The sequence below is a fragment of the Ylistrum balloti genome, unplaced genomic scaffold (assembly GCF_031769215.1).
Source record: "Ylistrum balloti isolate Yb309-2 unplaced genomic scaffold, AGI_CSIRO_Ybal_v1 Utg370928, whole genome shotgun sequence".
Classification (NCBI taxonomy): Eukaryota; Metazoa; Mollusca; class Bivalvia; order Pectinida; family Pectinidae; genus Ylistrum; species Ylistrum balloti.
In genome coordinates this window covers 302,968-326,014 of record NW_026782525.1, presented here as the reverse complement: position 1 = coordinate 326,014, position 23,047 = coordinate 302,968, and the positions used below count along the sequence as shown (strand labels likewise).

The following is a 23,047-nucleotide window of genomic DNA, read 5'->3' as shown; positions in this document are numbered from 1 at the left end:
TATGGGTACATGGTCTCCTTACAAGTCACAACTACAGAGAAATTGTGTTGAATTTCGTTGTGGAGTTTATACCTAGAGAGAGAAGTGTCACTAAATTTGAACTGCATGGATGACGGGACTTTTTCCATTACTCCTTTGTATTACAACTGGAGGGACATGTTTTGTGTCATGTAATACTGTGGTTGTTTGACTGTGCAAATTTGATGGTGTTTAGGACTTTGTATGTGTGTGTGATCGGTGACTTGTACTACAACTTGTTTGGGACTTTGTATGTGTGTGTGATCGGTGACTTGTACTACAACTTGTTTAGGACTTTGTATGTATGTGTTATCGGTGACTTGTACTACAACTTGTTTAGGACTTTGTATGTGTGTGTTATCGGTGACTTGTACTACAACTTGTTTAGGACTTTGTATGTGTGTGTGATCGGTGACTTGTACTACAACTTGTTTAGGACTTTGTATGTGTGTGTTATCGGTGACTTGTATCTACTTGTTTAGGACTTTGTATGTGTGTGTTATCGGTGACTTGTACTACAACTTGTTTAGGACTTTGTGTGTGCGATCGGTGACTTGTACTACAACTTGTTTAGGACTTTGTATGTGTGTGTGATCGGTGACTTGTACTACAACTTGTTTAGGACTTTGTATGTGTGTGTTATCGGTGACTTGTACTACAACTTGTTTGGGACTTTGTATGTGTGTGTTATCGGTGACTTGTACTACAACTTGTTTTGGACTTTGTATGTGTGTGTGATCGGTGACTTGTACTACAACTTGTTCAGGACTTTGTATGTGTGTGTGATCGGTGACTTGTACTACAACTTGTTTAGGACTTTGTATGTGTGTGTTATCGGTGACTTGTACTACAACTTGTTTAGGACTTTGTATGTGTGTGTTATCGGTGACTTGTACTACAACTTGTTTAGGACTTTGTGTGTGTGTGATCGGTGACTTGTACTACAACTTGTTTAGGACTTTGTATGTGTGTGTTATCGGTGACTTGTACTACAACTTGTTTAGGACTTTGTATGTGTGTGTTATCGGTGACTTGTACTACAACTTGTTTAGGACTTTGTGTGTGTGTGATCGGTGACTTGTACTACAACTTGTTTAGGACTTTGTATGTGTGTGTGATCGGTGACTTGTACTACAACTTGTTTAGGACTTTGTATGTGTGTGTTATCGGTGACTTGTACTACAACTTGTTTGGGACTTTGTATGTGTGTGTTATCGGTGACTTGTACTACAACTTGTTTAGGACTTTGTATGTGTGTGTGATCGGTGACTTGTACTACAACTTGTTTAGGACTTTGTATGTGTGTGTTATCGGTGACTTGTACTACAACTTGTTTAGGACTTTGTGTGTGTGTGTGATCGGTGACTTGTACTACAACTTGTTTAGGACTTTGTATGTGTGTGTTATCGGTGACTTGTACTACAACTTGTTTAGGACTTTGTATGTGTGTGTGATCGGTGACTTGTACTACAACTTGTTTAGGACTTTGTATGTGTGTGTGGTTGGTGATTTTGTACATCTGATGTTGAGAACTTTGTGATCTTGTATCATCCAGTTTTTCTGTAATCCAAACTTTTGTTCTGTCTTATTTGTCAGATAACATCAACATACATGCAATATTGTTTTGGTCCTGTTTTGCATACACTGCATTTGTAACAAAAATTCCTGTATTTTTCTAATGAATTTAGGTACTGAAAAAAAAACAAAAACAAAACAAAAGTTGACTGACAAAACTAAGCATTTAGTATATCAGCTGGGGACACAGAATAATTCAATTTTTACTGTGCTTAGTTTGTTATGTGAGAGAATTTTCATTTCCGTGGAAGTAGAGCTTGAATAGGGTTTGTTTTGGTAGCCATTTTATCTTAAATTGTATAAAATTAACGTAACCTATCTAGTTTTAAAAACAATTTTTGTTAAAGAAACTTTCATACTTTGTGTGTAAGAAATTTTTGATTTTGTGAATCAAAAAGAAAAGATAAATCAAATGTTGTGTATAAGAATCTTCATTATGACTGATGTGACTACACTATTGTCCATTGTGTGTTCAGTTATGATGGTTTTTGATATTTGTGTTATATGAAGGTCAGATTTATTAGCTTGTATGTAACAAATATTTCTTCTTTTCCAGTAATTTAGTTTTGTCAGGATCTTTCTTAAATCCCATAAACCTTTGAAATGATTACGCAATCAGAGCTGTGTCATATTCATGACGTGTGTGAGGGTGTGTCTTTGTGGAATCTACAAAAGAATTTTTTTTTGTTCATGTGTGTGGGGTTTTTTTTTTTGAAAATAACTACCTTTTTATGTGGTGCTCAATGTTTATAGACTTCGGTTTTGAAATATTTTATTCAAGCAAGAGAACAAATTAGTTTTAAGAGTACAAACTATTTTAAGGATTTGGTCAGTGTAGTTATTTCACATGTCTATTGTGTAAGGTATACGTATTGGCAGTTAAAGTTTGACCTGTACTTATCCATTTGTCTTGTATTGACGGTTTGATGCTTTTGTCAAGAATTTCATAGTATATTATAGACTTATCTGCTATTCCCATAAAGAATATTATACCGAGAGTCAGTCCTTGACCCACTAGAATAGATTTTATCAAAACGAAAAACGTCCTCATTAGATATCATGATAAAATCAAAAGATTTTACGATCAAATTTATGATTTGTTCAGTTGACAATGATTAACATTTTTTATAAAGACTACAAAAGAAAAATATATTCAGAGAACTGTTACATTTACTGATTTAATTAAAAAAAAATGCACAAGGCAACATTGATATGAACATCACATTAAGGAGGAACTGATTGTTTATAGACTTCAGACAAGGAAAATAATGAAAATCCTATTTCATGGAGTCATGATGGCTGAAACATCATACAATTATCAGTGTAATAGGTAGATCTTCAATTTTCAGCATTGAAAACATTACAAGGTTGCCCAAAAATGTATTTCATATGTTGGAAATTCAATACATGTGCCTATTAATGTCCATTTTAATGTGAAGAAAGCTACAATCAGTTGATAGAAAATTAAATATAGATATTTATTCAAATACACAATTTATCCTTTAATGAAAATTATTGTATATTTTAATTATATTTTCAATGGACAGTTTTCAGTCTCAAATTATAATACACAAACTTGAAAAAGTACAATCTTTAACTATTGATGATGATTTTCAATAGATTCTTTCTACAACTTATTCTTGCCTTTTTCATCACTCGTACAAATGTAAATACTGATACCTTTATAATAGTAGATACAGTTTCACTCTACATATACACCAAACAGTGAAGTTTAAAACAATTGTTTCCATCCAATATATAAAGTGAGATTGCAATTTTTTCAGGGCAGGCTATTTTGATTATAATACTGGACTTCAAATTGATGAACAAAATATCTAATGTTTTTCATTTGTTGGATGACATGGCATTTAAATGAAATAAATAATGGAAGACATTATCAGTTTCTGACTTAACGTCTCTGATAGAGAAAGTCTTCTACTACTTTGTTTTTGTAATTGTCGTGTTAAGCTTTATAAAGAATTTCTCAATTGAAAGATTTGTTAAATGTTGTTAATCCAACTACTAGAAATTGTTACATTAAAGAAGACAAAAATGATACTAAGTTTTTGTTTTATTTATACATTAGACTGTTTAATTTTGAATTTCATTCTATAAGTAAGTATACTGACACAATAAAAGCTCTTAGTTTATTATCTCAAGGATATGCCATCCTTCTCAGTTTAGCACCTAGTGGATTTTACATATCTTCTTAAAATGCCTGGTATTGGGTTTTAAAGCTTTATCTTGGTATTGTATTAATAAATATTTAGCTGAAAGGATAGGAGTATCAACACTATACCATTTGTATACATAATGCTGCAGTTTATAACCAAAAGGACCAGAGGACCTGTACCATTTAATCACCAGATATTTAAATTTGCAAATCTACAAGCAAAATTTTACAGGTATAGGCATTTAAAGAATTATGTGACTCTAAATAGTGTTGATAGTTATTTATTCCATCAAGTTACATAATTTTATGACTGGCATATATATCGGTAATATGATCCTTGATTGAATTTTTCAGTGAATCTGTTCAGTATAATGTAAACTTTCTGTATTTGGGTACCACTGCACCAACCATTTACATTTAGGTCAGTAAACAAGTTGGAATAAATGATATATGCCACTTTGTCATTCTCAACCCTATGATATTCAGACTTATCTGCTGAAGGAGACGGCGCAGTATTGACGATATCTTCTTGTATACACTAACCCTTCAGTACAGAAAACCTTGTTAAGTCTGGGATGGGCATGGCTAGAATAAATGAAGTATCAGCTTGGTGAATTTAGAACAAATAAATTTTCAGTCATCAGACAATGAACTATTCAGGTTTCCCTAGATCTTGACAAGTACAAGATGGATCTTTCTTAAAAGTTAATATGTAGGTGCCAACTAATCCATTGTTGTGCCTGGGTTTTTTTTGGAGCTGATGAGAATAACCAATTTCATTTGTATTTTATCAAAATTTGGAATGGCATCACTGCTGGCCAATAGGATATCTATAGCAACCCTCTTTAAAAACTTCTTCTGTAGGAATGATAGAGGATGTTGTTCTAATTTGATCAGAAGCATCTTTTTTATATAGGACTCAATTTTGTCTAAACGGTGGGTCTGAGCCACTTGGCAGCACCACTGGGACCCGATAGGGTACCTATAGCAAATTCTTTAAAATACTTCTTCCAAAGGAATGACGGGATTTTGTCCCTATTCCTCAAAAACAAACAAACATTTCATCAAAACAATATTTATTTCATAAATATATATTGATATACCAGTAGTTATAACAATTAAATTTAAATTAAATCAAATAATGCAACACCTAATTACACGTAACTTTCTTACTAATTATAGTTCAACATAAATCTTCTGGTATGTTATTTACATAAAAATAATGTGATTGTTTCTACACTAACATCAGTGGATATCACTACCTTAAGTACCAGTCACTCATCTGTAAATTATAATATAGCAACTAAATGAAGACACGATATTAATTGATTAATCACTTAAAGGTACAATCAAGAAAATCAACAATTTGGTTCTTTTAATGAACACAATAAGTATAACAGCATGTATGTACAGTCATGGTTCTATGACTAATATAATGATAAGTAGTATGTAAGTTCATGGTTCTAAACTGCTGTCCTTTTAAAATGAAATTATATTCTCAATTATCATAAAACGATTTCTAGCTAACAAGAATCACTCTTGTTCACCAAAATGGAAAGTTACAGGAAGTAAACATGGATGGAGCCTAAGCAGCTGAATACCTGGACTAAACAGCAGATGTGGTGAAGTTGGTAACCCCGACCAGTGTATCATTTAGAGCACACAAATCTAATTTCTTGGGACACTTCTGGTGGTTTATCACCTTTTTATATCTCTGGAAAAGATTTCTATCTACAATGCGAATCTGAGCCAGCATAAGACGGATATTTTTAAAATGTTATATGGTGACTACAACCATACATAAATTCATACGAAATTCAATCTAAAAACAGTTGTAGGATTCTTTATTTCCATTTTATGAATTTTATAAATGTTTTCCATGACTGTTCTAGGACATCACATATTCATTCTGTAATATATGCCATTTCCTCCATTCATTAAACATAACAAATTCCATACTCTCTCAAGTCAAAATACAGACCTGACCTCACCTGGGACAGAGGATGCCACACGCGGCGTGTTTCCTGTGCCATGACTTTAGGATAAATCCCTAGTCATGTGACTGAACACCACTAAGCCTGTCTCCATCAGTAGGGCTGATCCAGTCTGCTGGATAGCAGGTGAAAGCTACCTATGAGTTAATTTATACTATTTAGAAAAGTACTTTCTTTAAAATAAATTTTCTTTCAATGAAATTCAATACTGCACACATGTTGTAATTTATGTTTTTCATCCAAACGTATAACATGATTGTATTACCATTTTTAAATTCCAATTAGAAAATTGCCAAACACTAAAAATCAAAGATAAAATGATACATAATGAATTAAAGACACTTCTTCAATTTTTTCATTTGTTTTCTGTAAAGCACTTCAGTATGAAACAGATTGAGAACTTGGATGTACCACAAGAAAACTAAATACTGACATAATCATTTATATAAGAAATCCTATAGTACACAAGGATAAAATTTGTATACTGTACATCTAGAAAGTTTCACCATGTCAATGTTCTCAATATCAATTAAAAGTATCACAGTTTCACAGACATTTAAAAAAAAAAATACAGAACACAGCACACAATACATATAATCCATGTACCAATAAGTCATTTCCACATGATATGTATGCAGGTATGTATATATGATATCATTTTGTATGTATGATGTCATGTACAGTCAATAAATGTACAGTTTTATTTTGTATGTACAATGTCAGTTTGTATGTACAATGTCAGTTTGTATGTGTAAGGTCATTTTGTATGCATGATGTCATTTTTTATGTACAATGTCAGTTACAGTCAATGTATGTAGTTTCATTTTGTATGCACGATATCATTTTGTATGCATGATGTCATTTACGGTCAAAAAATGCTAATGTCTTTTTGTATGATGTTTTAAATAGTAAAATATATTCATGATGCCATATAGGTAGTCATTCTGTATGTATGATAGCATTTATTGTCAAAAATATGCATGATGTCAATTACAGTACAAGGGGCCCACAGGGCCTGTATCACTCACATTACTATATCTGTGCATATGTTCCACGTTTAACACATTTGACCCCTGTGACCTTGTTGGCCAAGGTCATTTCTTTTACTTTCTTGGACTTCATAAAAGGAACATACTGGCCAAATATAATGATTCTAGGCTTTTGGATATTTCAGAGGAAATTGTTTAAATGTTTTAACACATTTGACCTCTGTGACCTTGAATATGGGTCAAGGTTATTATTATTTTTTTTTTTTGCAAACTTTGTTGGGCTTCATCAAACGAACTTTCCAGCCATATATAATGATTCTAAGTATTCTTGTATTTTGGAAGAAGTTGCTTAAATGTTTTAACACATTTTACCTCTGTGACCTTGAATATGGGTCAAGGTCATTTCTTTTAGCACACTTTGTAGGACACCATAAGTGGAACATAGTAGCATAATATAATGATTCTAGGCCTTCCGGTATTTTGAAAGAAGTCGCTTAAAGTTTTTATACATTTGACCTCTGTGACCTTGAATATGGGTCAAGGTTATTTATTTTTTTTTGCAAACTTTGTTGGGCTTCATCAAAGGAACCTACCAGCCATATATAACGATTCTAGGTATTCTTGTATTTTGAAAGAAGTCGCTTAAATGTTTTAACACATTTTACCTCTGTGACCTTGAATATGGGTCAAGGTCATTTCTTTTAGCACAATTTGTAGGACACCATAAGTGGAACATAGTAGCATAATATAATGATTCTAGGCCTTCCGGTATTTTGAAAGAAGTCGCTTAAAGTTTTTATACATTTGACCTCTGTGACCTTGAATATAGGTCAAGGTTATTTTTTTCACAAAATTTGTTGGGCTTCATCAAAGGAACCTTCCAGCCAAATACGATAACTCTACGCCTTTCGGTATTTCAGAAGTTGTTTAAATGAAAAGTTGATGGACGCTGGATGGACGGACAACAGATGCAGCGCTATGGCATAAGCTCACTTGGCCCTTTGGGCTAGGTGAGCTAAAAATGTATGTATAATGTCATTTTATACATGTCATTTATAGTCAGGTGTATGCATGATGCCATTTATAGTAAAATTATGATATGGAATGTCAATAAAGTGTTCTGGTATAGATCAAATAACCATTATATGCTTTATATATTATCTGTCCAATAGTGGAAGATTTCCTGAAAAATCATCTCGATCACATCTTTGTATTTTTGTGTCTTTATATAAGCTTTCTGATATCTATACTGTTATACTCCACAGCTTTGGTGCATCAAGTTGTAGCGGTAGTAGTTCCAAGTGACTACATACTGGACACGGCCATATCTTGCTGTGTTTCACTATAAAAAGAATACAGAATTTTTTTAGACACTCAAACTGTAATTATCAGTCAGTGGACTACACTATCACTAGGTATAAGTCAGTAGATCATGTGATAATCAATTATAAGTCACTAGGAAATAAATCAGCTGACTGTGTTATCACTAGTAAAAGTCAATAGACAGTGATGTCACTAGTAAAAGTCAATAGACAGTGACATCACTAGTAAAAGTCAATAGACTGTGATATCACTAGTAAAAGTCAATAGACGGTGATGTCACTAGTAAAAGTCAATAGACGGTGATGTCACTAGTAAAAGTCAATAGACTGTGATATCACTAGTAAAAGTCAATAGACAGTGACATCACTAGTAAAAGTCAGTAGACAGTGATATCACTAGTAAAAGTCAATAGACAGTGACATCACTAGTAAAAGTCAATAGACAGTGACGTCACTAGTAAAAGTCAATAGATTGTGATATCACTATTAAAAGTCAATAGACTGTGACGTCACTAGTAAAAGTCAGTAGACAGTGACATCACTAGTAAAAGTCAATAGACAGTGACGTCACTAGTAAAAGTCAATAGACTGTGATATCAGTAGTGAAAGTCAATAGACTGTGTTATCACCTGATATAAATCAGCTGACAATGTTATCACTTGTTGTAGGTCAATATACCTTTGCCAACTCAATTTGGCAAAAAAATTAATGGTCTGTCATGGTGTTTCTAGCTATTTACATGAAATATGATAGAAATTAAGGAAACTTCTTCAATTAATTTTAAAGAACTGTAAACATAATTCAATCCACAGCAACATGATTAGGTTAAAGGTCATCAGATTCAGCAGTATCATCATTAAACAGAACCCAAAGGTATAAAGTAATATTTAAGAAAGATGTTTTGACCTGCCCCCAGTTCTATATCATTATTTACTAACAATGACACTGCTGTAGCAATAATGTGTTGAACAGCAAAGTAGTACAGGGAGGAGGTTTTTGTGAGGATGGTAATTGAAATAAGTGCTAATTCAAGTGTCATGGTGTATCTTTAAATGGTTTACAAAAACAATGGCAGTGACAGATAAAAATTGGATGGAAAACTTGGCATCAGGCAGTTATCTTAAACATAAAACAGAACAGGATTTGTCTTGATTTTTAAATCTGTGCAAAGTTTAGGATTCTCAATAATGACGTTAAATAATCTTTGCACAAAAAGTGTGGTGAAAATGTTTAAAAACTATTACAACATAACATACTTATCAGCAAGAAATGAATCACATTTACAAAATCATGTTGTACAGTTCGAACTCATTTCAAATGGGACTATACATCACTGTATGGTTGTATACACCTTTTTTTGACACTGAATTCACGTAAGCAAAGAAATCAGATTCATCCCATCAACTGTTAGATAGAACAGTCCATGTGTATAAAACTGTTCACAAAGTGAAGGAAGCACATTGTCTTGTATAAGTAAGATAGCTTACAAACGATCGTTTTTTAATACATATATCAATCATGATACAAACAAATGGATCTTTAAAGAGATCATTGTAGAAATACCCCCTTCAGGTCCCCAGTAACAATGTTATATCAAAATGCAATAACAAAATAAAAGCTAGACTACAGTAGTGAATAACCAGTACTTCTTGTACTGATGTTGGGAACAGTTCAATTTACACAAAGTATGAATTTCAAATAATGAAAGATTTAATTTGTAACTAGAAAAACAAGATACAAGTATAAACTTCAATTTTAAATACATATTTATCATATATTTAACATACACAGGGGATATCCGTTTTCTATTAAAAGCTGTTTTTGATTATCTGAAAATATATATAACATTTAGAGTCAAAAAGAAGCACTTCTCAACATAATCCTTGATTAAACATTAAAATATGTTCACAACTACAGCCAATATTCAAAGCAAAACATGCAAGACACTGATCATTTTCTAAGGCAACAGTAAATCTTAGAATATCAGATGCTTTCTCTAAATGAGTCCACTAGCAAATCAACTAATGTTCTACATATACTGTGTCTGATCTAAACTGTATTTCTGTTGAAGACAAGTTTGCCTTATTTTTGTACATTAAATGTTATATAGGAACAGCTCAGGTCTAGGAAACAAGAAACATTACCCAAGTTCACATGTATAAGCAATGAGAGGTTGCTTATAAGAGAACAATTTACCACGGCAGTCATATTACTGAGCACAATATGTTTAACTCGGTGTAATCCATACTTTGAAATGGAGCTAGTTCTTCAAGGAGTTTTCATTATTCTAGCTTTAAGGTTATAACGGAGGCAATATATTATTGTATTTTATCTCCAACATGCTGCCCATAATGAATGTTCTAGAAATATACAGAATTCTCGCCACTCAGCTCTAAGCCTCCATCCTTCCTAACTCTACACTTATTTCTAATTTCTTAAGGAAAAGCCATGGTGCCCCCATCCTTCCTCACTCTACACTTATTTCTAATTTCTTTCTAATTTCTTAAGGAAAAGCCATGGAGCCCCCATCCTTCCTCACTCTACACTTAATTCTCATTTAGTGTCGAAAAGCCATGGAGCCCCCATCCTTCCTCACTCTACACTTATTTCTAATTTCTTAGGAAAAGCCATGGTGCTCGCATCCTTCCTCACTCTACACTTATTTCTAATTTCTTAGGAAAAGCCATTAAGCCCCCATCCTTCCTCACTCTACACTTATTTCTAATTTCTTAGGAAAAGCCATTAAGCCCCTATCCTTCCTCACTCTACACTTATTTCTAATTTCTTAGGAAAAGCCATGGAGCCCCCATCCTTCCTCACTCTACACTTATTTCTAATTTCTTAGGAAAAGCCATTAAGCCCCTATCCTTCCTCACTCTACACTTATTTCTAATTTCTTAAGGAAAAGCCATGGAGCCTGCATCCTTCCTCACTCTACACTTATTTCTAATTTCTTAGGAAAAGTCATTAAGCCCCCATCCTTCCTCACTCTACACTTATTTCTAATTTCTTAGGAAAAGCCATGGAGCCCCCATCCTTCCTCACTCTACACTTATTTCTAATTTCTTAAGAAAAGCCATGGAGCCCCCATCCTTCCTCACTCTACACTTATTTCTAATTTCTTAGGAAAAGCCATTAAGCCCCTATCCTTCCTCACTCTACACTTATTTCTAATTTCTTAAGAAAAGCCATGGAGCCCCCATCCTTCCTCACTCTACACTTATTTCTAATTTCTTAGGAAAAGCCATTAAGCCCCTATCCTTCCTCACTCTACACTTATTTCTAATTTCTTAGGAAAAGCCATTAAGCCCCTATCCTTCCTCATTCTTCGCTTTTTTCAAATTTCTTGGGAAAAGCCAATGACATGAAATAAATTTAAAACACCATATCAACTTCTACTACTTATCAACATTATATTACCAGTATAGGACTAAAAGATAAAATATTATAATGTAAACATGATATACATAAAATCTATTAAAAGTTTATGAGATACCCTAATTATAATCTTCTTCACTTCAAAGAAGGTAAAAGTTGATGCCAAAACTTTGATCGATAACCACTTAATGCATTAAGGAGTTTAATTTTGCTGTTACATGACTTCTACTTTGGCATAGATAGCTGCATTGATATCTTGTGCTTAAACTTTTCACTTTGAAGAGCCACACACACTTGCAAACTATTACGTAAGATTCATCCTCTATTAGTGGTAATTAAAACAATCAGCGCTTAGTATGTGAAAGCAGCACACTGGTTTAGGTATAGGAAAACATTTCCATGTAAGTTCATAGCTCAAGCGTTAAGCGTGACTTTACAAGTAGGTCATGTTGCTGTTGTTGCTATTCTGAACACCAGTGGTTCCCACCAACACTTCAGGAACAGATCCATTGGCCTCTGGTTCCTCGGATGCATTTTCATCAAGCTGTTGTTTGGCAAATTGCAGGAACACCTGGATGAAAGAAAACAAACACCAATCATGAATGCAGTCAACATTTTGTATCATTTGGTGAATTACTTTATCATATCACTGTGATAGCACATTACCATTGTATCATTATATCACCTTGTAACATCACTATTGTATTTTATCACCCTTTGTCACATCAGTAATGTATCATATTACCTTTGTAACATAACTGTTGTATTATATCACCCTTGTCACATATAACTTCAGTGTAAAAACACTCTTTTAACTCATTATTATCGTATCATATCATCCTGGCATAATCATAATTTGTAAAGATTTTTATATCAACTTCAAGCTCTTGTAGCACATGGAGCATAAGAGAGTATAACCTATGCATTAAATGTATATCATGTAACAATGGCCCTGTTTTTTCATCCTTTGGAGTTCCTCTATAAAATAGTGCTGCAGAAATGAGAAGTATTACCTGTTCTAATGTAGACTGGCTAAAGCTATATTCTTCAAGGCTGTGTTTGGCTTTGGCTGTGTAACATAATAAACATTTATTACTAACAAAACAAAATGTCATGAGAAATGCCCTATTTTATGTTTATATTACTGCTAATTGTACTATTATGTATCATCCTGCTGCGGCTACATTAGCTCTTAATACCCAGGTATCCTGATTGCTGGATTAATCTGTATAAGTACGAAAAAGCTGTACAATACGAGACCCAAAGTGGATCTTGACAACCAAGAGTGAATGATCCTTATTGCTTCAATAGAAAATTGATCTTTCTCTGCTTTACTTTTCTTTCTCCTTTTCATCTTAAGCATTTCATAACATCGGAATCCTTCATATGAAGTCAAAGAAAGATTTAACAAACTTGTGTCGCCTGCATAAAGTGTCACGGTCACCCAGAAACTGAACTGGATGTGCAACGATCAACCATAAAGTTGTAAAACCAAATTTCATTTCTATAACTTGAAGCATAAAGGGAAAACTGCGCAAAGCAATATTCCTGAGAAATTTTCTAAGTTGAAAGGGGCATAACTCCTCGAACTTAATCTGCACCCTTGCAACAAGAAGCCATATACCAAATTTCATTTCGATAACTCATAAGCCAAATGTAAGTCTGGTTTACATGTACATGATGGGTACTGACCTTGTTCTAAAGCAGTGAAAGTTGTGGCTAGAGACTTTACGTTGGCCTTCGGAATACTGTATTGGGCCCTCTCAGCAAACTTCTCCTGACAAACAGCATCAGGAAATAGATTTTTCATATCATCCTCAAGGGCCTCCATCCTGGCCTCTAGATCGCCTGACAGACGGAGTTTGACCTCCAACATGTAGCCACTTCCATACCTATTCTTCAGGCGCTGTGTTTCACCTATACACCTACAACAAAGTTCATGTATTAAAAGATCTCTTTACATAACACTATACACTTACAAACAACATACATTGCTATGATAGATAATTTTACACTGCATTTCTGTGGATATAGTGACTTCTGATATTAGCACCAAAGTATTTGTCGAAAGTGTTAACCGTTAAAAGAATACCATGTAGGTATCTGGCCGTCTCCTACTGTATCACATTATTGCCATTTCTTCCAAGATGCACTTTATCTCTACAACACTCCTGGAAAATCATAAAGGTGACATTACATACTTCATATTTCTTAATATTTAAGAGACATTTGAAGAATCTTTTCTATAAGTTACTGGGTCTAAATAAATCAACTTCAGTAGCATGAACTCTACTTACTGAAGTTTTCCATTGACCATGATAGCTACTCTGGAACACAGAGCATCTGCCTCTTCCATGTAATGAGTTGTCAGGATAGCTCCTCGTTCTGAGCCCTCAAAACAACTGCTGATCGTGTCCCTGTAACCAATCATAGGTCAGAAGAAGAACATAAATAGTGTCCCTGTAACCAATCATGTCACATAGATGTCATCAATAGTGTCCCAGTAACCAATCATGTCACATATACGTCATAAATAGTGTCCCAGTAACCAATCATGTCACATAGACGTCATCAATAGTGTCCCAGTAACCAATCATGTCACATAGACGTCATAAATAGTGTCCCAGTAACCAATCATGTAACATAGACGTCATAAATAGTGTCCCAGTAACCAATCATGTCACATATACATCATAAACAGTGTCCCAGTAACCAATCATGTAACATAGACGTCATAAATAGTGTCCCAGTAACCAATCATGTCACATAGACGTCATAAACAGTGTCCCAGTAACCAATCATGTAACATAGACGTCATAAATAGTGTCCCAGTAACCAATCATGTCACATAGACGTCATCAATAGTGTCCCAGTAACCAATCATGTCACATAGACGTCATCAATAGTGTCCCAGTAACCAATCATGTAACATAGATGTCATAAATAGTGTCCCAGTAACCAATCATGTCACATAGACGTCATAAATAGTGTCCCAGTAACCAATCATGTCACATAGACGTCATAAACAGTGTCCCTGTAACCAATCATGTCACATAGACGTCATAAACAGTGTCCCAGTAACCAATCATGTCACATAGACGTCATAAATAGTGTCCCTGTAACCAATCATGTCACATAGACGTCATAAACAGTGTCCCTGTCACATAGACGTCATAAACAGTGTCCCTGTAACCAATCATGTCACATAGACTTCATAAATAGTGTCCCAGTAACCAATCATGTCACATAGACGTCATCAATAGTGTCCCAGTAACCAATCATGTCACATATACATCATAAATAGTGTTCCTGTTACCAATCATGTCACATAGACCAATCATGTCACATAGACGTCATAAATAGTGTCCCAGTAACCAATCATGTCACATAGATGTCATAAATAGTGTCCCAGTAACCAATCATGTCACATAGACGTCATAAATAGTGTCCCAGTAACCAATCATGTCACATAGACGTCATAAATTGTGTCCCTGTAACCAATCATGTCACATAGACGTCATAAATAGTGTCCCTGTAACCAATCATGTCACATAGATGTCATAAATAGTGTCCCAGTAACCAATCATGTCACATAGATGTCATAAATAGTGTCCCAGTAACCAATCATGTCACATAGACGTCATAAATAGTGTCCCAGTAACCAATCATGTCACATAGACGTCATAAATTGTGTCCCTGTAACCAATCATGTCACATAGACGTCATAAATAGTGTCCCTGTAACCAATCATGTCACATAGATGTCATAAATAGTGTCCCAGTAACCAATCATGTAACATAGACGTCATAAATAGTGTCCCAGTAACCAATCATGTCACATAGACGTCATAAATAGTGTCCCAGTAACCAATCATGTCACATAGATGTCATAAACAGTATTCCTGTAACTACAGAAAGGTCATGTGTATAATATAATGGTGCCTATTCTAACAACAGAAAGATCATGCATTAGTGTCATGTTTACCAGTATCACAACAGAAAAGATCATGCATTAGTGTCATGTTTACCAGTATCACAACAGAAAAGATCATGCATTAGTGTCATGGTTACCAGTATCACAACAGAAAAGATCATGCATTAGTGTCATGGTTACCAATCACATATCAGAGAAATCATGTATGTAGTGTCAAAAGTGGCTAGTCACACACCAGAATGGTCATATGTATATATAGAGTGTCATGGTTACTTGTTCAAGCAGAAAGGACAAATCAGTAGACACGGTAGCCAATCGTTAAATTCAGCAATGTGATAGTGTAAGCATCTGCTGGGGAAGGGCTGTCACAGATGGAAAATAAGGCAGTAGGATATACATGGAACCGCCAAAGGATATATCAAAGCATATCAATGTCCAGCGATTATATTTCTAAACTTTAGTCCGTCTGTGTCTGTCGAAATAAGGAGAAACAATACCTGATAATGTTTTGTAAATTATCTGGGCACTGATTTCCTGTAGAAAATAAACTTGAGATTTATAAAATGTTTCAATGTTGATAATGGCTGCCTCAATATCACAATATGTATAAAGAGTATATACATGTAGATAAAGCACTGACCAGAGGAAGCGTTTGGACTGAGGATCCATTCCAGTAGATGGTTCATCTAGGAGGACTATCTTTGGTCTTCCCAGGATACTCAGGATGTAGCTCAGCTGATCAAGAAACAATGCAGAACATTAAGATATTTTAATGTTTCACAAAAAAGTAAATTATGTTAAGGATACAAAACATTTGTAATCAAAATTGACAAATAACAATGATTAAATACTGAATTCAATCAAAAGAATTTGGCAATTCCTTATAGTGTACATTTATAGTTTTAGACTAGTGATCAATCTACACACAGTCCCGAGTCCTGTACTCATAAAAGTGTGATAGGACTGACTCAGACTTGTACAATTTCTGGAAATTCTTAAATTTTACATTGTGGGACCCATTATTTTTAGCAATAAAGTTTAAAAAGATCCATGTTAATAAAATAAAGATTGATCACTATATACTTGTAAAGATATCTCACTGTATGTGTAGAGAACCTAGTGTACTGCAGATTTTGTTTACAAAAATTTGAGGTCGAAGAAATAGCAATATAATTTAACAAAGGAACAAACAGGTACTTCATAAAATGCAAGCATCCAGAATAAAGGTTATTTAATTAAACTTATTTCATCTTGATTTCTACCTTTGGGCTCCATCTTCCAGCCTTTTGGGTGCAACCATAATGATAAATAAAATGTTGTATTCTATTGCTAAATTGATAACAAGGGACCTTGACACTGAGCATCGTTCATTAATTTTCATCACGTTTTTCTAGATAGACTAAAATTTTGTTCTTTTCCAATTTTTTCCACTTTATTTTCTATTTTTCATCAATTATTGTACATCTGTTCCTAACAGTTTCATGTACCAATGTCAAATTTTCCAGTATGGTAGTCAAAAAAAGAAGTCAGTATTTTTGTCTTCAATTCAACCTACAGACTAAAAAAATGTTTTTAAAATAGAAATGAAAAACATACACATGTGAAATTAACTCCATCTGGAGAGCTAAAAATGATCTTCACTGAAAAAAATAGATTAAAAAAATCATGAGAATGTTTTCCAAATAAATAAAATAAAAAATGTGGCTCCTATTTTCTTACATGTAATATGTACACGATTACTTTAAAACTGAACATGTGTTATAATGGTTATTCTAAATAAAAAAAATTATTGTAATGCTATCTCCCCTGACAGACCACTTTTACCTTTCTCTTGGTTCCACCAGATAACTTCTTGGATTGCTTGTTCTTATGTTCATCTAATTTCATATTATCTATAAAACTGTCAAATAAAAGAAAGAGGGCCATGGCCCTTAATGGTAATATGACAATCAATGAATGGATGGACCAACCACAGAATTCACTGATGGTGGTCTGACAAATCTGATGAAAATAAATGTTGAATATTCCTTGAAAGTATCAGAAATTCATTAATGGTAAGTTCTGTTCCTAAAACAGTTTGCACAATCATGTAATGTTTGATTTTGGACTAAAATTTGAAAACAAGGGCTGTCAGAGACAAGTTATGCTCCCCGAATGGGACAAAATTTAAGTATGAAAAATATATAAAGGGCAATAAGAGTTATGATTCTTGTGCATTGCCCTCCTTCTCCTTCTACCTATGAAGTTTTATGTTGATATCTCTTATAAATTTTGTGTTAAGCTATGGAAAAAATTATGACCGACGAATGGACGGACGGACAAAGTGGTGACTATATGCTCTCCCATTTGGTCAGGACAATCTCACAATCACATATGCATATCTGATATCATTGCCACTCCCTAATAATGTTTCAGGCCAAGTTTGGTTGAAATTTACCCAGACATTAAGAAGGAGTAGCGTTTTGGAACAAAATATTGTCTAACTTCCACTTTTGGGGCCCTGCCGCAAAGTCTCTAAAACCATTAAAGCCTTAAGGAAAAGTAGCATTTTGAAGCAAATTCTTGATTAATTTTCCCATTTAGGGCCCCACCCCAAGTCCCTAGGGGTTGAATCAACTTCCCACATTTAAGAAATATTGGCCAACTCTTACTGATGTTACAGACAAAATATGAATGTAAGCCATTCAATCATTAAGGAAGAGTAATGTTTTGAATCAAAGTATTGTCTAACAACCCTTTTGGGGCCCCCATCGCCAGGTCCCTCTGAATTTTAGAAATGATTCCTTCAGGCCAAATGACCTAAAAAAGGTATATATCAGTGAAGTAAGGGACATTTATCTTCAAACATAAACTGTTGAGTAGCAACAGTTGAAATCTATTACTCCACTTGGAAGGGATTTACAGATTGTTTTCAGATTCAGCTGAGTTTATCAATTAACTCCGTGAAATATTTCAAGATATTACTGTCCTACTTGAATGAGACAGTTGTTTAAAATGATTCTATGTAGGCAGGAAGTTTCAAAAAGTAATAAGGAAACACAGTTTGTAACATAATAACAAATTGAGGAACTTACAAATTAGCCAAAGGACTTATCTTTTCTTTAGGTACTCCTCGAAGATTCGCATAGCACTCAATGTGCTCCTTCAGTGTGATAACGTCCCACAGTGCATCATGCTGAGGACAAAACCCTAAGCCCTCAAATGCCTCTGACATACAGGAATGGATATCATATCCCCCAATCACAACCTACAATATTAAGATTAATATTGTTAACATACATACATTGAAAACATCTTCTTCCATACATTCTATTACTAGGAAATACATGTATATGTCAATGTCATGCTATCTGATCTCGGGAATGGGCTTTCCTTCTTAATGGCAAGACAGGACAATTATTCAACACATTCTGAGACTGATGTTCAACTGTTACCTAAACAATGTACTTTTCAACAACTCAATCAACAAAACATGACAGTAAAACATCAGCAAAGGTTCCGTAATATTAAATCCAGATCATGTTGTTTTTCAATTTTCTTCAAACACCAGACCTAAACTATTATCAGGAATTAAGCAACAACCTTTTATGATCAACAGAATGAGACCATACGAAACCTGTGGATAAACTGCTACAACTTACATTTATATGATCTCCCTAAAATCACATTTCACTTTGACCTCATGGATTACAGGTGATGAGACCTATGATTACTACCTCCATAACCATGGTGACAACAATATTACAGAGAGGATCCGAGATCCTCAATATCACAGGCAGATCTACAGTGAACAATAACTACAGCCAACACAAATGGCATAAAATTGGACTCTAAGTATGTTTGCTGGGTTTATTTCCCTGTGAACAGCCAAGGTCATATTGAGGCAGGCTCTACTTTTGCAACTTGTGACTGCCTCACTGAACAACATCAGTCGCATGAGCAACTAGGGTAAAGTGTCATGCTCGAGGACACAATATGTCAGCACAGACCAGTCCTGTGCTGTGCTCAGTAATAGAGTGGCCTATATTCCTATATCACAGATAGAGTGAGCTATGAAATGACCTATGACTTACAGTCTTACAGCCAAGGAGAAATCAAGTTCACTTGATATTAAAAGTAGAAACCATTTTGAAGAATTTGTTAATAGAATATCAGACATTACAGGGTAAGTTTAACTTGGCCCTTCAGACCAGGACAAGCTAAAATATTTGATGACATAATGAAGTTCCATACAACATACCTCTCCTTTAGTAGGACCAACTTCAGCAATCATCATATTTAATGTAGTAGATTTTCCTGCACCATTGGGTCCCAGGAGTCCAAGGATCTCTCCTGTATCTACAGCATAAGTTGTGTTACGGACCACCGCCTTGATTTTTTCCTTTTTGGTTTTTCTTTTAAAGCAACCACCAGAGTCATCTTTCTTAAACTCCTTCCTCAAGTTCTCCACATATGCTGCAACATTTTCCTATATCAGAAAACACAAACCCTTCCTGTAGTAGGATAATACTCTGACATAAGAAACACACTGTTGATTTCTGAAGCTACAAACTAGGTAACCTTTACTCTGATGACTTTGTTGTGACCAATTACTTACCCGGTTAAATTTGATGCTTTTTACTCTCTCCCTCTCACTTGTCACATCCTCATCCTCATCATCAATAGCATCATCATTCTTGTGAGGTATAACTTGACTGTTTCTCTGCTTTTTCAGACAGGGCAAAGCATCTCGAACATCTCCACCAGTGTTCTTGATGTCCAGCATCCGTAGCAAGAAGAAACCCAATACACAGTGGATTAAAGGCTAAAATGAATCAAGTTGAATGTAATTAATTTTTCTTTCTCAGCAAAATCACCATCATATCAAATATAGAAGAAGCTGTGACTGTAATGTTCTAATAAATGACTCAAATAGTTATTATTTGTTACATTTCAATTGACTTTCCCTGATTCAATATTTCTAACATTTTAGTGAACAGTTCCACTTATTTTCCACTTTTTAGTTGAGACTTGTCACTTATTTTCCACTTTTTAGTTAAGACTTGTCACTTATTTTCCACTTTTTAGTTGAGACTTGTCACTTATTTTCCACTTTTTAGTTGAGACTTGTCACTTATTTTCCACTTTTTAGTTGAGACTTGTCACTTATTTTCCACTTTTTAGTTGAGACTTGTCACTTATTTTCCACTTTTTAGTTGAGACTTGTCACTTATTTTCCACTTTTTAGTTGAGACTTGTCACTTATTTTCCACTTTTTAGTTGAGACTTGTCACTTATTTTCCACTTTTTAGTTGAGACTTGTCACTTATTTTCCACTTTTTAGTTGAGACTTGTCACTTATTTTCCACTTTTTAGTTGAGACTTGTCACTTATTTTCCACTTTTTAGTTGAGACTTGTCACTTATTTTCCACTTTTTAGTTGAGACTTGTCACTTATTTTCCACTTTTTAGTTGAGACTTGTCACTTATTTTCCACTTTTTAGTTGAGACTTGTCACTTATTTTCCACTTTTTAGTTGAGACTTGTCACTTATTTTCCACTTTTTAGTTGAGACTTGTCACTTATTTTCCACTTTTTAGTTGAGACTTGTCACTTATTTTCCACTTTTTAGTTAAGACTTGTCACTTATTTTCCACTTTTTAGTTAAGACTTGTCACTTATTTTCCACTTTTTAGTTAAGACTTGTCACTTATTTTCCACTTTTTAGTTAAGACTTGTCACTTATTTTCCGTTCAATAATCAAAATCTTTTTACTGAACATTTCCAGTACTTTTCTCTTCAGGAATCAACGTTCTTTAAATTTTATAGTGAACACTTCTACTTTTTTTCCCTTCAAGAATCAATATTTTTTACATTTGTGATAAACATTTCCAGTAATTTTCCTTCATAAACCAATATTCCCTATATCTTTTATGATCATTTCCAATAATATTCCCTTCAAGAATCAATATTCCTAAAACTTTTAGCTAATAAGAAGCACTTACCATAACAAATGACATTATAAACTCAGGTTCAAAGTAGGCACTGACAGGGATGTCTGCATTAGGATTGCCAGAGTACAAGTGGACTCTGTAGACCTGAAAAACAGCAACAGTTGTAAGCCACAATTTTACTTATATAACAAAGAATCAAATATTGTTGAGAGTGCTTCATACAGTCAGATTTTGGTGGTTTTAGTCGTTAATATGTTGATGTACTTTGATCTCTCACACAACATTTTCTTAAAAAACCTTGAGTCAAGAAGGAAAAAAAATCAACTTGCCAATTTCTTGCAAGACATGGATGTTCATCAACTCATCAACTTAAGTATCATGATGTCAAAAAAGTTTCATTAATTTTCATTAGTTTAATTTAGACAATTTGTCAACATTGTGAACTATTAGCTAGCCTGCCTGATGCAGCTTTCCCATTATTGATAATCCTCTTATATTCCTCTTTAGCCCTCTCCATCCTTACCAAATAAATTCTTTTCTGTTGTGAATGATGATACTTGCATTCCTCTAAGTAATGTAACTTGTCTACATTACTGCCACAGACAAATGTATATATTATTGTATATATATTGAGTTACTTTAAAGGGTCATTACTGATTACACACGTATACTTATATAAGTTTTCTAATTATATCGAAGATCATTGTCCGTATTTTGACAGTAAAGAATAACAGTAAGATTAATAGGCGGTGATATACAGTTGATGTTTGGCCAGCAAATATTTGCAGTGACTCTGATAATATCTAAGTGTGATTACAGTAATTGGCATATAGCACTGTAACAGTAGTTCTAAATAACACACAGCACTGTAATTACAGTAAATCCATGACACACAACATCATAAGTACTGTAATTCCATATGACATGCAGCACTGTAATTACAGTAAATTCACATAACACACAGCTTTGTAATTACAGTAAATTCACATAACACAAAGCCCTGTAATTACAGTAAATTCACATAACACACAGCTTTGTAATTACAGTAAATTCACATAACACAAAGCCCTGTAATTACAGTAAATTCACATAACACACAGCTATGTAATTACAGTAAATTCACATAACACACAGCTTTGTAATTACAGTAAATTCACATAACACAAAGCCCTGTAATTACAGTAAATTCACATAATACACAGCACTGTAATTACAGTAAATTCACATAATACACAGCACTGTAATTACAGTAAATTCACATAACACAAAGCCCTGTAATTACAGTAAATTCACATAATACACAGCACTGTAATTACAGTAAATTCACATAACACACAGCTTTGTAATTACAGTAAATTCACATAACACAAAGCCCTGTAATTACAGTAAATTCACATAATACACAGCACTGTAATTACAGTAAATTCACATAACAAACAGCTATGTAATTACAGTAAATTCACATAACACAAAGCCCTGTAATTACAGTAAATTCACATAATACACAGCACTGTAATTACAGTAAATTCACATAACACACAGCTTTGTAATTACAGTAAATTCACATAACACAAAGCCCTGTAATTACAGTAAATTCACATAACACACAGCATGTAATTACAGTAAATTCACATAACAAACAGCTATGTAATTACAGTAAATTCACATAACACACAGCTTTGTAATTACATAATACAAAGCCCTGTAATTACAGTAAATTCACATAACACAC

The 23,047-nt window shown here is 33.9% G+C and overlaps 1 protein-coding gene across 1 annotated transcript in view; it reads right to left on the bottom strand.

The window, feature by feature from the left end:
• Positions 1-4,825: 4,825 nt before the first annotated feature.
• LOC132559506 (cholesterol transporter ABCA5-like) overlaps positions 4,826-23,047 on the bottom strand; it is a 41,873-nt gene continuing 23,651 nt past the window's right edge. Inside the window, exons 22-32 of the mRNA XM_060224133.1 lie at positions 21,367-21,459; positions 19,980-20,186; positions 19,623-19,850; positions 18,457-18,629; positions 17,207-17,282; positions 16,023-16,117; positions 13,747-13,866; positions 13,142-13,374; positions 12,463-12,518; positions 11,887-12,020; positions 4,826-8,091 (exon numbers count right to left, since the gene is read on the bottom strand). Of these exons, the coding sequence (XP_060080116.1) occupies positions 8,055-8,091; positions 11,887-12,020; positions 12,463-12,518; positions 13,142-13,374; positions 13,747-13,866; positions 16,023-16,117; positions 17,207-17,282; positions 18,457-18,629; positions 19,623-19,850; positions 19,980-20,186; positions 21,367-21,459 (1,452 nt within the window). The 3' untranslated portion in view covers positions 4,826-8,054. The remainder of the gene's footprint in view (positions 8,092-11,886; positions 12,021-12,462; positions 12,519-13,141; positions 13,375-13,746; positions 13,867-16,022; positions 16,118-17,206; positions 17,283-18,456; positions 18,630-19,622; positions 19,851-19,979; positions 20,187-21,366; positions 21,460-23,047) is intronic.